This window comes from Sinohyriopsis cumingii, unplaced genomic scaffold (genome assembly GCF_028554795.1).
Source record: "Sinohyriopsis cumingii isolate HCF-2022 unplaced genomic scaffold, ASM2855479v2 utg002115l, whole genome shotgun sequence".
Classification (NCBI taxonomy): Eukaryota; Metazoa; Mollusca; class Bivalvia; order Unionida; family Unionidae; genus Sinohyriopsis; species Sinohyriopsis cumingii.
In genome coordinates this window covers 100,957-117,500 of record NW_028316133.1, presented here as the reverse complement: position 1 = coordinate 117,500, position 16,544 = coordinate 100,957, and the positions used below count along the sequence as shown (strand labels likewise).

The following is a 16,544-nucleotide window of genomic DNA, read 5'->3' as shown; positions in this document are numbered from 1 at the left end:
TTCAGAGTTTAACATGAATGTAACGATGTAGTAGGTATCGAGAAATACTGCATATTTGTTTAAAAAAATCTGGACGGAATATTGAACTTTGTGTCGAAAGATAACAACAAATAGAATAACTGTCATTTTTTTGATTACCAACATGCAAAGAAATACTCCACAATTTTATAAAAGAAGCAGATTTACAGATTGTTGTTAATGATAATAATAAAGATCAAGATAAAAAGTAACTGTCTTAAAACAAGATATCACGCTAGTCTGAGAAAGGATAAAACTACGACAATGAAAACATGGGCAATATATAAGACACCACAGAAGAAATGCGTAACATTCACAATATTCAAAAAGGGCTGCAAAACAAACACAACATAAAGTCTACACGCACGTCCACGAGATTGGGAACAAACTGAATAAAATAAAAATCAAATAATGTAGATGCATTTAGGAGGATATTCAAACTTTCCTCAAATTTCATACGAAGACTATACAGAGATTACAGCTATATATTTCCCTTGGCATAATTTACAGCATGTACAATTTTAACAGTTCCAGTATATCTTCCACATCATCAAGCATGTTTCCAATAATATACAGTAATAAAAAAAACTGAAAACATCAACCAAGAACTGAACATAACTATTGTAAATAGAACATAAAAAAGTAAAAGTGGTACAAATCAGAAGGAAGCATATTGGAAAAATGAACGAGAAACAATACTAGAAGACATATGAGCTCTTTGCCAGTCTAACAACCGCTAAAATTCTCAGCTTATTGTCAACCCGTTACTTGTATTGTGACATTCCTGATTAGCAAATTTATGTTGATGGATAACTTCGACAGTTTTCTGAATCAACAGAAGAATGGTTAAATAACGTCTAACGGGATTAGATACCTCATTTCACAGGTGTCCTGAATTGGAATTACCTCTATCAACATCGGGTGTTAGTCACATTACATGTACACATATTGATTTTTAAAATGTCAAGAAGCAGTCAAGTAAAAATAGAAATCATGGATAATTGTGCACTGGTTGCTTTGTTGTTGATACATTTATATTTGTCACAAAAATTATTGTGTCGAGTCCAATTTTAGAAAATGTACTTACCTGCACTAAAGTAAATAAATACAGACTGGCAGTACCGTTCAAAACCGTACGTAGTCAGTCATCTTGAACTTTTTCTTTTGTGCTTTTCTATCTCTTTCCTCGGAGGCATTTATAAGCTTTTGCTATGTTTTCCCTGGCTGTCATATACCCAGGGTTTGACCAGTAATCTCCTTCGCTGTTCAGGATCACGTAGCTCAAATGAAGAACATGGAATAATGTAAACAATGTGAAGGTCATCATCACTTATTAAGGTTTTGTAACATTTAGTCATCTACTATGCAAATTAATTGATGCAGCTTCAAGCATTTTTAAAATCGTATCCAACCTAATATTTTATACTAACGCACCCGAGATTATATTTCTTGCCAGTTCTAAACTCATGTGATTTATCTTTGTGGCATATTGGTGTGTGTGTTCAGTTAGTTATTTTCTAGTTCTTATCTCCAATTCGAAAAATATATATGAATTTTCATCCATCCAATTGCCCATGTATGTATTGCAACACGCTTTGTAGATACCGATTTGGAAGAATCCATTTGTTAAAGTTTGCATATGCGATATAGCTTCGTATCCATTTTATTTTTTATGCGCAGTAAAATTTAAACTTATTTTTTCACTATTAAAAGTAAAGTTGTAAATCAGTTAGCAGCTATCCTTTGCTTGGATTCAGGTTTATAGTTAACTGTTCTAATTTCCTTGCAAAGAAATGGAGTGTGAACAGTGCATATAGAAATACGACTCTAAGGTTAGCAAAAATGCTGAAAACGTTGCTTCACACAAGATGAACGTTAGAACACAGTCATGGGGATCCAAACAGGCCGAAGCCGAATGTTTAAAGAAAGGACAAGAATAATGTAAAACTCCATACGATGATGCACCCACACAGCATGAAATAAATGACTCAAGTTCATCAAGTTAGAATTTGTCTATTCTCTGACGTTAGAACCAACCATATTATTTAATAAGTGATGTAGCAGTTTGGCGTGTCGTGTAAATGTCTCAGTAAAGTTAATTTCTACTTCAGTTTTACCTCTGTATTCAATGTAATGCTCAGTGTGCCAGATAACGCTATTCGACGCATTTGTACAACACGATCCAGTTGTATACAATGTATAATTTACCAACGAACCATCTACTATTATACAAGAAGAAAATGAGAATATTATATACAACGCCAAAGTTGCGAATTTGTCCAATCGGATCCCAGAAATGTTTATAATTGCTCCAGCTAATAAACTGCGTTGGAATGTGAAAGGAATACTTTGCAAAATGTGTCATATGTTGTGTTATTTGGCAATGCTCAAATGTTTTTATTTAATTATTTGACAAGCGATCAGCGGAAAAAGTTTGGTTTAGATAACTGTCCTAGTTTTTCCCTGCCCAGTCACACACACACACACAGAGTTGACTTAACCACACTCGGCTCTGGTATCAAAGTGCCTATATGGATGTTTAAAATAATTTGTTTAAAATATCAGTAGTACCGACGTCAAATATGGATACTGGAGAAATTGCAAACCTAAATTATTCCATGTTTACTTTAGTTAGTTCACAGCCGACTAACTGGTAGCACGTAGACTTTTCCCAATACAATCTTTAATATTGTAATGGCAAACGTGTAATCAAACTTACATGGCTGGCATAAGTTGGTATAGCTTTACCTATAAATTTATGAAAGCAGGCTTTTGAACAAGCTGCTTGGTTAATAATTTCACAACCGTCAAACATAGATTTGGAAGAAGTTTTAAAATTCACTATTCCAAAGTTATTAAGTTATCCATGAATGCTCATCATGGGTTAGTTCCAGATAAATCAGGGGTGGACAAACTACGGCCCGCGGGCCGCCAAGGGCTTTCATACGGCATAGGATCAAGTCATCATTCGCACTGCCTCTGTTTATCAAATAAATGTGCTTCTTTTGAAGTTTAAGTTTTCAAATATTAACAACATATTAACAACTGAAAATTAATTATGTTATTTAGAAAAACCTCTTGTTTTTGCTATTTCAAATATTAATTATTTTACTTAATGAACTATGCGGCTTTCGACAAGGTGTAAATATGTGTACGCGGCACTTGCGCTGGAAAGTTTGCCCACCTCTGAGTTAAATATTTTGGAAATATTTTTAAACTAAGTGAACAAAGTAGCAGCCCCGAGGATGAATGGGTACTTTTAGATCAAACGGGTACTTTTAGGTCAAATGGGTACTTTTAGATCCAATGGGTACTTTTAGTTCAAATAGGTACTTTTAGGTTAAATGGGTACTTTTAGATCAAAGAACAGTTAACATGTCTGTATAAAAGGCAAGCCAAGAAATATGTTTAAATAGTGAATCATGACGTTTACTGTTTACCTCGCACCAGGCCATACAATCAATGTGCACCAGACATATAATACTACTAATGTGTGTAAAGACACCAAGTGTTCCACAGTTAGATCCTTCAATCCTTCCATGCCGGGTCAACACTAATGGGGGTGAATAAAGACACACGACTTTTGTACATTAATACCGATAAAGACACCCACACACTCCCGAGTGATCTAAAGCTCTTCTCGATGCGGATCACTGCCATCTAACTTCTGTTTGCGTGGGTTCAAATCTCGGGCTCGGCCAATGTGGCCAGCAGCTTCTTGTGAGTCGGTGGTTCATCTCGAGTTCATCCTCCACCAGACATACTGACCTCCAAGTATAGCCTATCATGTGCTGACTGAAAAATGGCGTTAAACCCAACAACAACAACATTGATATATATGATCATTAAGATATAAAAGGATATCATGACAGAGAGTCAATAGTTTTTATTTATTTCATTAACGTTTAAAAAACTATCGTTTTTTAAATGATATATGAATAAAGCTGTAAGCTGTATTAAAATGTCTTACTCTTAAATAATAAAATTACAGAAGCATAAGTAATTATTGGAGAAAGCAACTTTCTCCTGAAGCTGAAAAAGAAAAGAAAAAAGAGCAGGAAAAGGTTAAAGTCCAGGCCATTGTAGCTGAAAGAAGATTTCTGCACAATTAATTTTAAATTACATATCTGGGCTATACTTTATTGATATCGTGCATTTTTTGTGTGGACGAGCCCTGTGATTGGTAAAGGCAAGCTTAGACCTCTCGGCCACTCGGGGGTAGGTATCTTTTTTGAAGATATTACATTTACAGTTTTCATCATTTCATTATTGAAATAATGATGTAAATGAATTAAAATTTGATTGTTCTCTAAAGTGATCAGATTGCTCATCCCATAAACGACAGTTGCATATCTAAAATACTTTTTTTGTGCCAAATGTTGAGGTTTTAATTCTCGGGACATCTAAAATATCTGAATATCTAAAATTGTATTTATTGTGTTTAAATATAAAATAATCCAAACATTTAGGAGTACGCTTATTCAGAATTGTAAAATTCTCACGAGTCATAGTCCGAAATCTGCGCAGTTTGGGCGGAAGTAAGAGTGTACGATTAACTGCTTGTGTAATCACTATACAAAATCTCGGAGCACGGTTTTTATTTTTCCTTTAAAATTTAGTAGTAGTGGATAACTGGCACGATGGGCAAGAAAGAAAAAAAAAAAGAAACTGATAAAGGTTAAAGGTCAGTGTCATTCTTACTGAAAGTGTTTTTTGTTTTTGCAATATAGTTTTTCTTGTCCACAATGTCCACTGACCAAACGTCGGTGGATGGCTTGTATTAACGGTATGGAAGCGGTCTGTGATTTTTATTTTTATTTTGAGTCCATACTGTTATGGTTAAATTCAGCATGTTTGTTTTTTTTTTTTTTTTTTTTTTTTTTTAAAATGGTTTTTGCAAAATAATTTTTTTTTCCTGAGTAAATTTCTTCAGAAAACTTTGAAAATTGCATACACTAAGGGTAATAAAGAAACCTACTAAAGCTGCGATCTAGGTCTCGGAGATCAATGTCATAATACGTGTAATAAGTGATTAACAGTTTCTACACCGTAAGTTAAGTTTATGACCATTTACTTTGACCAAAAGTTGAGGTCATCGACAGGGTTAGCCCTTGATTTTGTTGGCGCCTTGGTGAACTGTGACCCCCCCCCCTTCACTTCCGTCTAATTTGGTGATCATTAAAGCCTAAGCAAAAGCCTGGTTTGTCTACATAGTTGGTCATTGAGGCCATTAGTCAATAATGTTTTAAGTTAACCATCCCCTTGTAGTCCCGGTTTAGAAACCTAAAGCAGGTCGGACGTATAAGGTGCCCACACCACTATTCCACTATTGTTACCCACTCACCTGGATCGTTTCAACCACTGTTTAAAAAGAACATACGACATACCGGTTAAATTATGATTGAACAACATATTATTTAGCGTATTTATAATCTGAATTACACTGGCTATATAATATAATGTCTATAGTTATCAATTAAGTGGTCAGTTATTTCGTCCGCATATTTTTTCCTTAAATTAAAATAGTCAGCATTCTCCGTGATCGCTATATCCAAATTTATGTGCATTGTCAAGTCCTCGAACCCAACGAACACCAATCTCGTACTTTTACTAAATTCTTATCCACATTTGGTATGTAAAAATACAAAATCGGAGACATTTTTTATCTTACATAGGTGTTCCCAATCAAGCACGCCCAATATGTCGTAAAAATGTCGTCAGAGTGTGATGTGATTCGTGGATCACAGAAAGGAAATTTAGTCAATACTTACAAGAAGTTACAATAAAATAAGAAAATGAATAAATATTTTCCGAAAATGGTTCGACAAGCATTTTCATTCCATATTACGACATCAGACCGGTTTACAATAATCATGGCAGAAGATGGAGGGGTTCTTGACAGTTGGGAGGAGTTGGAAAATAATGATGTATGGATATTTTTGTCTGTATTAATGCCATAACCAATTGAACATTTCGTTTACAGTTGTTAGAGACCGTTGATCTGCACTGAATAATCAGTTTTGGCTTTTGACGGTCATATGCATATGTTTGGTGATCAGTAGTAAGGTGTCTTTCGCTTTCAATTTTGATTAATTTTGGATGCCTTATTTTATAACTTTGACTCATAAATAGTTACCTGTGCACATTATAGTTTTATAAGGGGTGTTGCGGCAATAAACATAATATAGCAAGCGAACACATAACATATAAGACAGCTAAATGATGAGTATGAAACACCAGTTAGTGCATCTATTCACAAATAATGGTCGAGAAGGTGCAGTGAAGAGTGTATGTAAATGTGCTCATCTACGCGCATTTACTCATTTGAAATTAACTAATAATTTGTATAAAATGTAATAATACCTGCCTAGTTTAAACAAGTCTATTTAATCCTTATATTTGATCTTAATCTTAATTGTCAATAAACTTTCAGATGAAATTTTGTAATTGTTATGGACATTTACAGTGGGGGCCAGGTACTAAACTGGCTGAAGAAAATAGTGTGTCAGGTTTAGTCATCACAATAGAGTTGTATCATTTTTTTCTTAAATACGAGTAGCTTTTATTTTGACATCACACCATGCAACATTCAATCCAGTTGGTAGTGGATCACACCTTTTAGGTTGACCTCATCATAACATCGAGTTTTGCCATGTGTTTCATGGGGTGTACAAATAATGACCTACCAAATGAATATAGATGTTAGAGGAAATAAAGTGAATTTTCATCATAAAAAGGTAGGTGTAATCCAATTCTAGAAACAAACATCCATTACTGAAATAGTGGGTACTGAATGCATACAGGACAGTGATTCTGCTAGTACTGAGCAACTACCAGTACTTTGTATAGACAAGGATTGAAAAAGTTGGTTACACGTCCAAATTTGACTGGTAAAAATGCTGATCAGTAGGTTTATCATTGGCATAAAGTAAGGAAAATTATGTTGTAAACAATACTTTAGAGAAAGAAGATAAAATGATTGTGATTGTGACATTTACAGGAACTGCAATGCTACTTGTCACAAAACAACACCATGTAATCCTTTCTTATGACCCTTCCCACCTCATTTTTGATATTGTGACATTTATTGACAGATGTTGGAATTTGTTGCCATGGCACAGTGATGGCACAGGGTAGCTACTTACTAGTGCATCAAGCAAACTTAAGCAACCTTATGTCAAGCCATACCTGCATGAAATAGAAAAGAACTTATTTTCTCAGAAATTGTGATTATAATATTTGGTATGTCTTTAATTGGCCAACAGATGAGATGAAAGTAAAACAGTGATGAAATATGACCTTGTGCTTGCCGTTTGCATTGCTAGTTAGACGACTAAACAGATCTCACAATCTACATAACCATGACATCAGAGGTGCATTTCTCACATGATATCAGCAAAAATAAACTTTCCAATGGTGTACAAAACATTCAAAAGTACTAAATGAAAGTCATATAATGTCTGTAAACTGAATTAAAGTATAGTTAATGCTTAACATATTTATGCCAAGAACAACAACCAGAAACCTATTACAGGAAAACCAGATTCATAAAAAAGAGAAAAAAAGAGAGCACATACATGGTAGTCAAACAATACAAATGTAAATATCACTGCCAATTGCTCTATGCTTCATGACTCTTGCTTTCAGCTTGTGTGGCAAATTCCAACTTTTCAATAGCCAGTTGGTTCTGATCCCATATCCCAAAATATGTCAAAGAATGTAAAATGGGGTGGGAAAGTTCAGAATATTTAATCCCATTCCACAATCATCACTGTTAGTCACCAATTTCACCAACACACAATTAACACTTGGGTCAGAGTTCACTTACAAAGTCAATAGTTATGGTGTCTATTTGTACTACATAAAAAGTTTAACTTCAGTGTTTTTGGTTCAAGTGAATGCCTTCAACTACAGCCGGACTTAATAGATTACATGACTTAAAGTCATCCATAAATAGAAAGCAGCAAAATCCAAATTGAGCAAAAAGCGTGGTTATTAATTTGTTTTGAACAAAAGGTTGGATTATCAAGCTATAAACCAGAAATATGTGTGCATTAGTTTTTATTGCTTCACACACAAACTCTTGCACATTCACAGGCATGTGTTTTAATAGCTGATGGACCCTTAAACATTTCCAGAGTAAGTTAGCAACTATCACTGCCTGATTTCTTCAAGTTATCCTTTGATGATAAAAACATACAAACTTGTGTTTTGAAACTTAAGCAATTTGTGCTTTAAGAATAGAATCAGTAACATGAATATTTTAACTCTTGCCTGTACATTATTTTTTTCTCTCCATAAGAATCAGTTCGGAACCGTAAGTGAACCTGTCATGGGGAACTAATGGTGGACATTGTACCACTTTATCATATTGTGTGTTTTTGTAAACCACTGAGCAAATATATTCAGAAAAATATACAATTTATAGAAAGCAGAGTCTAAATGTGATGTTATTGAGGATTTAGCTTTAAAATACAATTATGTAGATCAGAAACATACAGGACAATGCTATGTTGTTGAATTCGAGAGGCACTGTACTGTCAAAGTTGCTTTACAAGTTGCTTTTTGTGAAAATATGAAGCAAAATAACTGCGAAAGGAAAATACTATTTAACCAGCGCCTAACATTACGGAAAGTAGACAAATAATAAAACCTTATATTTGCAATCCTATCAATGGACTATTGTAACTGTAAATCAGTGTTTACATTACAAAAACCCCATTTTCTAATAACAGACGTATAATTTCTGTTGTTCTCTTTTTAAGTCTTATTGCCAAAATACACTGCATATGAATATGATAGCTTTTAAACCAAATTTATTCATAATACAGATACAACTCCAAACATTTTCTACTTGAAAATGAAGTATTGCTTAAAACCAATGCTAAATGCAAATATGCATACTGGGAAATAGAGGGAATAATTCAAATAAAAGAATGAAAACAACACACACACACACACACACACACACACACACACACACACACACATATATATATATATATATATATATATATATATATATATATATATATATATATACACACATATTACATTTCTTGCTTTGCTCCCACTTCTCCCTGTACCTCTCTTATTTCTTCCTGTTCTGTCCAAAAAAAGAAGTCACTTTTCCCTAAAATTCAAGTCTAACTTGACCCCCTGTGTAAGTTGTGTATTTTAAAAGATTAGGAAGGCTGAAATGTTGAAACATTTAAATTTCATAACTAAAAAATAACATTTTATAGTTTGTCAGTACAAAAATACAGTCTACATTTTTCTGATACAAAGACAAATTTGACTAATGAAACTGGCGTATACCAGTGTAATGAAATCTCTGCAGGACCTACTTTAGAGACAATCCACATTAAATCAATAAAAGACATTAATTTGTTGAAAATTAATTTAACTGTACTCTGTAGAGACCGCTCCGGTGACCTAGTGGTTAGAGCATCCGCCACGGATGTGGGAGGTCATGGGTTCGATCCCCCGCTGAGTCATACCAAAGACTTGCAAAAATGGTACTAACAGCTGCCTCGCTTGGTGCTCAGCATTAAGATGTTAGTTTTAGGACTGGTCAGCCTGGTGTCAGGATAATGTGACTGGGTGGGACATCATGCCACATGTCTACGGCATGATGCCCCAGTGCTAGACATCACTATAAACTGTTACACTGCAGACATCATAGTGATATGACTGAAAAATTGTTAAAGCTACGTTAAAAATCCAAATCACACGTACTCTGTAGATTTTATGATACATCATAAAAGTTTCAAATTGAAAGGACACCCAACTGTTCTTGAAGCTGGCCATGCTTTCAGTGTTTTTGGTTTTATACTGGACATTTTTTTTTTCTTTAGATTTTGTATTGGTTAAATGTCATTACCCAAAAGAGGGGATGAAACCACTTAATGAATGTGGGATACTGACACTGAATTCTTTACAAAGGTACCAATTAAAGAAAATAAGATATACCAATGTTTCTACTAGATCTGAAAAGAAAAAAAAATTGTTGTACCTGAAATATCCCAAAATTGGTGGTAGAGCACCAAAACCTGGGTTTTACAGATTTGCAGTGGGAAGAAAAAGAGCAAACAAAGCTGATACAGGGTCTGAAACTAATATTTATTTATTAGGAAAGATGATACATGTACTAATTTAAGTAAGGTTAGATGCAGCCATTATTAAGCATAAAAGTAGAGACAATACAACAGACTGCAGCATGGTTTAAATCATTCTTTGACAGGCCCATGAACTTCACTCTCTTTGATATGCCCTGTGAACTACCTCATTCTCTTTGACAGGTTCTGTGAATTACCACATTTTCTTTGACATGCCCTGTGAACTACCTCATTCTCTTTGACATGCCCGGTGAACTACCGCATTCTTTTTGACATGCCCTGTGAACTACTGCATTCTCTTTGACATACCCTGCGAAATACCTCATTCGCTTTGACATGCTCTTTGACATACCCTGTGAACTACTTCATTCTCTTTGACATACCCTGTGAACTTCCTCATTTGCTTTGACATGCCCTGTGAACTACCGCATTCTCTTTGCAATCTGCTTGATTTGCTGCATAGGCAGTAATCATCTGGTTTTCTACATTTACAGAATTTGTTTTGTTAGTAGAAGCAGGCATATGCACATTCTGCAAAGAAAATATCCTTTCACATGGCAATGAAACAAGAGGAACTGTCAACATAATACATGCCAATGTTCAGAAAACCTCCTTTCACATGGCTATGGAACAAAAGGAACTGTCAACATAATACATGCCAGTGTTCAGAAAACCTCCTTTCACATGGTAATGAAACAAGAGGAACTAGCAACAGAATACATGCTGGTGTTCAGAAATCTGTGCACTTATTGGCCATGCCCATGAATGAAATCTGTGACTTGTTTTGTGTGGCAATAGCATGAACATCTAAATTTTGGTGGTTTAGCAGGGCAGACCATTGGTAATTTGTAGTACTTCAAATTAAAGCTTATTTTGAAGATAACTGATTTGTAGGTGTGTACTGTTCACATGAAGGATAATGTATCATGGGCATATGAACAGTTTAACTCCTTTTGATCAGCTTTCCTTGAAATATTTTAATCTTGGCAGCATGGCTTTAGGTTGATCATTTATATTTTGTTCAACTCCTGTTTACAAGCAGATAAACTCTGCATAGTAGATGAACTTTTAAAACCTGTATCATGGAATTTGACCTGTGTGTAATTATGTTGCAATTTACAATACAAAAGGTCTGAATTATGTTGCAATTTATAGTACAAAAGGTCTGAATTATGTTGCAATTTATAGTACAAAAGGTCTGAATTATGTTGCAATTTATAGTACAAGAGGTCTGAATTATGTTGCAGTTTATAGTACAAAAGGTCTGAATTATGTTGCAATTTATAGTACAAGAGGTCTGAATTATGTTGCAATTTAGAGTACAAGAGGTCTGAATTATGTTGCTATTTATAGCACAAGAGGTCTGAATTATGTTGCTATTTATAGCACAAGAGGTCTGAATTATGTTGCAATTTATAGCACAAGAGGTCTGAATTATGTTGCTATTTATAGCACAAGAGGTCTGAATTATGTTGCAATTTAGAGTACAAGAGGTCTGAATTATGTTGCTATTTATAGTACAAGAAGAAGTCTGATCCTAGGTTAAGCATGGTTGGTGAAGAATGGTAGATCATACCATAATATAAAAAAGGAATTCATAACAGTTATTTATAAGCTTGTGGATTTGGGGATTAAATTCCATGATGAAATACTCATTTTTTGTCTGATGAAGTTTATTATGTGCAAGTTATTTATGTTGATTCACATACATATGTATCGGAATGTGAATGTGAACATTGCAGTGTGATTACATTCTGTGTGCATAGACCACTGTAATATGGATTTCTTATGTTGACATTATGACCTTTTATGTAGAAAATACATGTACTGAATAATGCTTCAATTTCTGATCAAATGATCACATTTACCATCTAAAACTCCAAATTGGTGGTGTACATTGTCAGCTTGTTGCTAACCATCAGAATCCAAATGCAGTAACTAGAAAATGATAGCAGCATTTGTTCATAACAAGTATATAATATGTTTATGCCAAAAAAACATTTGGCAGATGAAATTTAATTCACAGCATTTCATTTTAGCATCTGTTCATAACAAGTATATAATATGTTTATGCCAAAAAAACATTTGGCAGATAAAATTTGATTCACAACATTTCAATTTTGTGTCTCATTCCTACTGCAAGTCACCATCTTTACCTGTGATAGTGACTAATAATAGTCTGGTTACTGGCCAAATAAATGATCATTACTTGGAGTGCTTGATCTGAAACATATGGAGAATATGCTTTAGGAAATAAATGGTACTCCAACAGGGAAAATATAAATAATGTCTAGAATTTGTACCGTAGTAGAAGCGATTAAAACTGTAAATTGGGATTGAAAAGATGGTTATCTAAGTAGCTTGACAAGTGAATATGTATTAAAATGAGATGATAGATGAGATAAATGAATAATTGGATGTTTATAGACTGGATAATTGCAGATCAGAAGCATGGTCCAATCTTTTTACCATACTATAGTAGACTGGAGGGTTGGGCATGGGGTTAGCAACCCAACCCTGTAAAACTCAGCTTGCTACAAAAATGCCAACAGAAGAAAAACCAGGAAGTCCCCTGGAAGAGGTGGAGTCCTTCACATACCTGGGCAGCATTATCAACCAGCAGGGTGGCACAGATGCAGATGTCAAGGCAAGGATTGGAGAGGTGAGAACGGCTTTCATACAGGTCAAGAACATCTGGAGCTCCAAAGAAATTTCCTTGACTACCAAGATCAGACTGTTCAACTCCAACGTGAATGTCAGTCCTACTGTATGGAGCAGAGACCTAATTAACCAACAAGTTGACTGTAAAGAGAGTTCAGACCTTCATCAACAGCTGCCTAAGAAGAATTCTCCAGATCCGCTGGCCAGACACAATCAGCAACACCAACCTGTGGCGGAGAACCTCCCAGCTTCCGGTAGAGGACGAGATCAAGAAGAGAAGGTGGGGTTGGATAGGACACACCCTACGTAAGCCGCCAACCAACATCACCAGAAAGGCATTGTGGTGGAACCCTCTAGACAAGCAAAGAAGGGGACAACCAAGAAACACCTGGCGATGTGACCTTGAGGCAAACATCACCAAGATGGGTCACACCTACGGCTCGAGGGGGTGGCACAGGACAGAAGCCTCTGGTGATCTTTTGTGAGCGGCCTATACCTGGCAGGGGTGACGGGCAAAACTGACTGATAGTAGACTGCATCAGGCATTGAGTGTAGGAAGCTAAGCATAGATGTTTTACTGCTGGTGTGGTTGTAGTTGTTGCAAATAACTCTAACATTACAGTGTATTACTGTATGTTGAATAATTTAAATTTGATGGATATATTTATATTTTTCATGGATCCTGGACAGGGGAAGAGTAATCTAAAAAATGGCTTACATGTTTTATACATGAATGCAGAAATCTAACTCTTTCCAGGCATTTTTTTCTCCCAAATGAATGTGAATGCCATATATGTGACATTTAATAGAAAAACTTCCTGAAGAAGATACAACAAGTTGAGTTGTAACAAAAAAAGAAAACAAAACTATACAGTATATCTAAGCTGAAGGCTAAAGGTCAGCTGTGCTAGATGGTAAGTGTCAAATATGCTCCGATAAACAATAGTCGATTTCAGATATTTTTTTTGGAAGTTTAGAAGCTCATCTTGCACTTTGAGTGTGTTTGGTCTCAGTGATGAATGTATAGAACTGTACATAATTGTATATTAGGATTGGTTGGGGGGAAAAAAAGTTTGCATACAATATTTTTTTTCCCTCTCTCTCTCTCTCTCTCTCTCTCTATAAAATGTGACTTCCTCCTGAACTACTTTTTCTGAACCTTTCCAATTTTTCCTTGTCACAAGTGCTTCCAGTCGTTTCCTCCTCAAAATGAAGTGGCACGGGTCTAACCTGGAATCGTCAGGGATGATCCAGTTTAGAGAAGGGATGTAATGAACTATTTAAATCAAAACAAAAAAAAAAGCTCAGTTTATCTTCTTCACGATACCCACTTTATTCATAAACAGGAGAAATACATACAATCAACTTTGGGGCAATGAATGTTTTCAATTCCTTATCAGGTAATGCAAGGGGGTTGGCTATTCTGTTAAATACTGATTTTCAATTCACCATACATAGAACCAGAAAAGACATTACTGGTAATAAAATAATTCTAGATATATCGTTTTAGTTTGATTAATGTATATAGCCATAACCATTATAACCAAACTTCTACTCCGAAATCAAAGTTTATATAATAGTCTTCAGCAGTGAGTTTGTCATTATTGGACGTGACTTTAAATGGGTCTAGAATTTGATCCATCCAAGAGCAAGAGAGGTGGTTCTTGATAAATGTACAGAACATAACTTGGTGGACATTTGGCGAGGGAGAAATATTGATACAAAGAGATATGCCTGGAGAAAAAGCAACCCAAATAATAAAGCCAGGTTTGACTTTTTTCTTGTCTTTGAGAATCTTTTTACAATGGTGGAGGGGTGGCCAAGTGGTCTAAAGCGCTCTCCGTTACGGATCATTGCCATCTCAACTCTGTCTTTGTGGATTCGAGTCTTGGATTCAGCCAATGTGGGTATGTGAGAAACCTTGCTAGTAGCTTCTCGTGGGTCGGTAGTTCTTTCTGGGGTTTTCCCGGGTTCTTCCTCCACCATTAATACTGGCACCATGTATAGCCTATCGTGTGCTGAAAATGGCGTTAAACCCTACAACAACAACAATGGTGGAAGAAACCGTTCTGAAAACTCACTGGTAAAAGTGACTGTTGTCTTTATAAAACTGAAAATCAAAACTTTGTGGAAATTGAGTAACTCCTTATTAAAAGATCTGGATTACATTTCTCTTGTTAAAGATACATTTTGTCATTGTAGATGTCAAAGTGTCTGCTCTAATCAAACATCTGATTTTGAGCGAAGTCTTCTGAAATAGTTTTTACAATAAAAGATCAATTTAAAAAAAATGATACTGTAGAAATTAGGGGAAAAACCATCTTACTGTTCCTTCAAAAGGAAGCAACATGAACAGCTGGAGACACAGCTTATTAATGAAGTTAATTATTTGGAACAAACTAATGCAATGAATAATTTTCAGAGTTTAGAAAACAAAAAGAATCGGTGGAAATTTATAGGGGGAAAAAATGGAAGGTGTGAGAATAAAATCAAGAATAGAATGGATTGAAGTACTGAAATATGTACTTGGAAGTTGCCCTATGGCTATTAAAATAGTGTACTCAATTAAATGCCAATTAAGGTGATTAGGACCTATAGGTACTTGGAGGTTGCCCTATGGCTACTAAAATAGGTACTTGGTATACTCAATTAAATGCCAATTAAGGTGATTAGGACCTATAGGCACTTGGAGGTTGCCCTATGGCTACTAAAATAGGTACTTGGTATACTCAATTAAATGCCAATTAAGGTGATTAGGACCCACTGATACTTGGAGGTTGCCCTATGGCTACTAATATAGGTACTCTGAGTACTCAATTATATATGCAGATTGAGACAATTGGGACCAATACTGTCAACAGAAACAAATGAAGCAAACTAGCAGCTGTTCTCTACAGAGTAAAGGAGTCAGTTCAGTTAGTGGGTCATGTAGCTTTAATAATTTTCCAGTCATATCGCTACGATGTCTGCAGTGTGGCAGTTTATAGTGATGTCTAGCACTGGGGCATCATGCCACACACATGTAGCATGATGTCCCACCCAGTCACAATATTATCCTCACCAGGCAGAGCAGTCCTAATGACTAACCTCTTAATGCTGAGTGCCTAGCGAGGCAGCTGTTAGTACAATTTTTTAAGAAGTATTTGGTATGACTAGGCTGGGGTTTGAACCCATGACCTCCCGCATCCGAGACGGATGCTCTAACCACTAGGCCACCGGAGCGGTTCTTTTCTCTAAGTAATGTAATTGTTAAAATATAATCTTATTAGACACACCATATTTTTAATTATATAATTCTACACTTTCACATGTTTAAACAGTGAACTGTTTACAGTTGCAGTTATCCAAACTGAAGTTGGTACCTGTCTTTGAGAAAAAGGTCTAACAGTCAGAACTTTACAATGAACTGCAACTGAATGTGAAAGTAACAAAAATATGTGGGAGTACTTTTGTTCCAGTAACACCTGTCAACAGTGAACTAATGCTATGCATTATACTTATATTCTTTTATCTATATACACCTACATTTGTTGAAAGCATAGGATTTTGTTCTATTGACATACACATTAAAACTGTCAATATTTAGGATTATGTGGGTTTAATAGGTTTAATTAGGTATTAAAATTATACAAGTGTGCCTAGATATAGTATGCATGTTGGATTATTATGTCTAGTGATTATTTGTAGTCAAGTGTGATATACATAGATTAGTTCATTATTTTTTTTTATTTTGTTGATATTTAGGAA

The 16,544-nt window shown here is 35.1% G+C and overlaps 1 protein-coding gene across 1 annotated transcript in view; it reads left to right on the top strand.

Annotated features, from left to right (window-relative positions):
• The first annotated feature begins 5,879 nt into the window (after nt 1–5,879).
• The window catches only part of LOC149771126 (SUZ RNA-binding domain-containing-like), a 46,908-nt gene continuing 36,243 nt past the window's right edge, over nt 5,880–16,544 (top strand). The window contains exon 1 of the mRNA XM_089948840.1: nt 5,880–5,945. Coding sequence (XP_089804966.1) covers nt 5,892–5,945 — 54 coding nt within the window. The 5' untranslated portion in view covers nt 5,880–5,891. The remainder of the gene's footprint in view (nt 5,946–16,544) is intronic.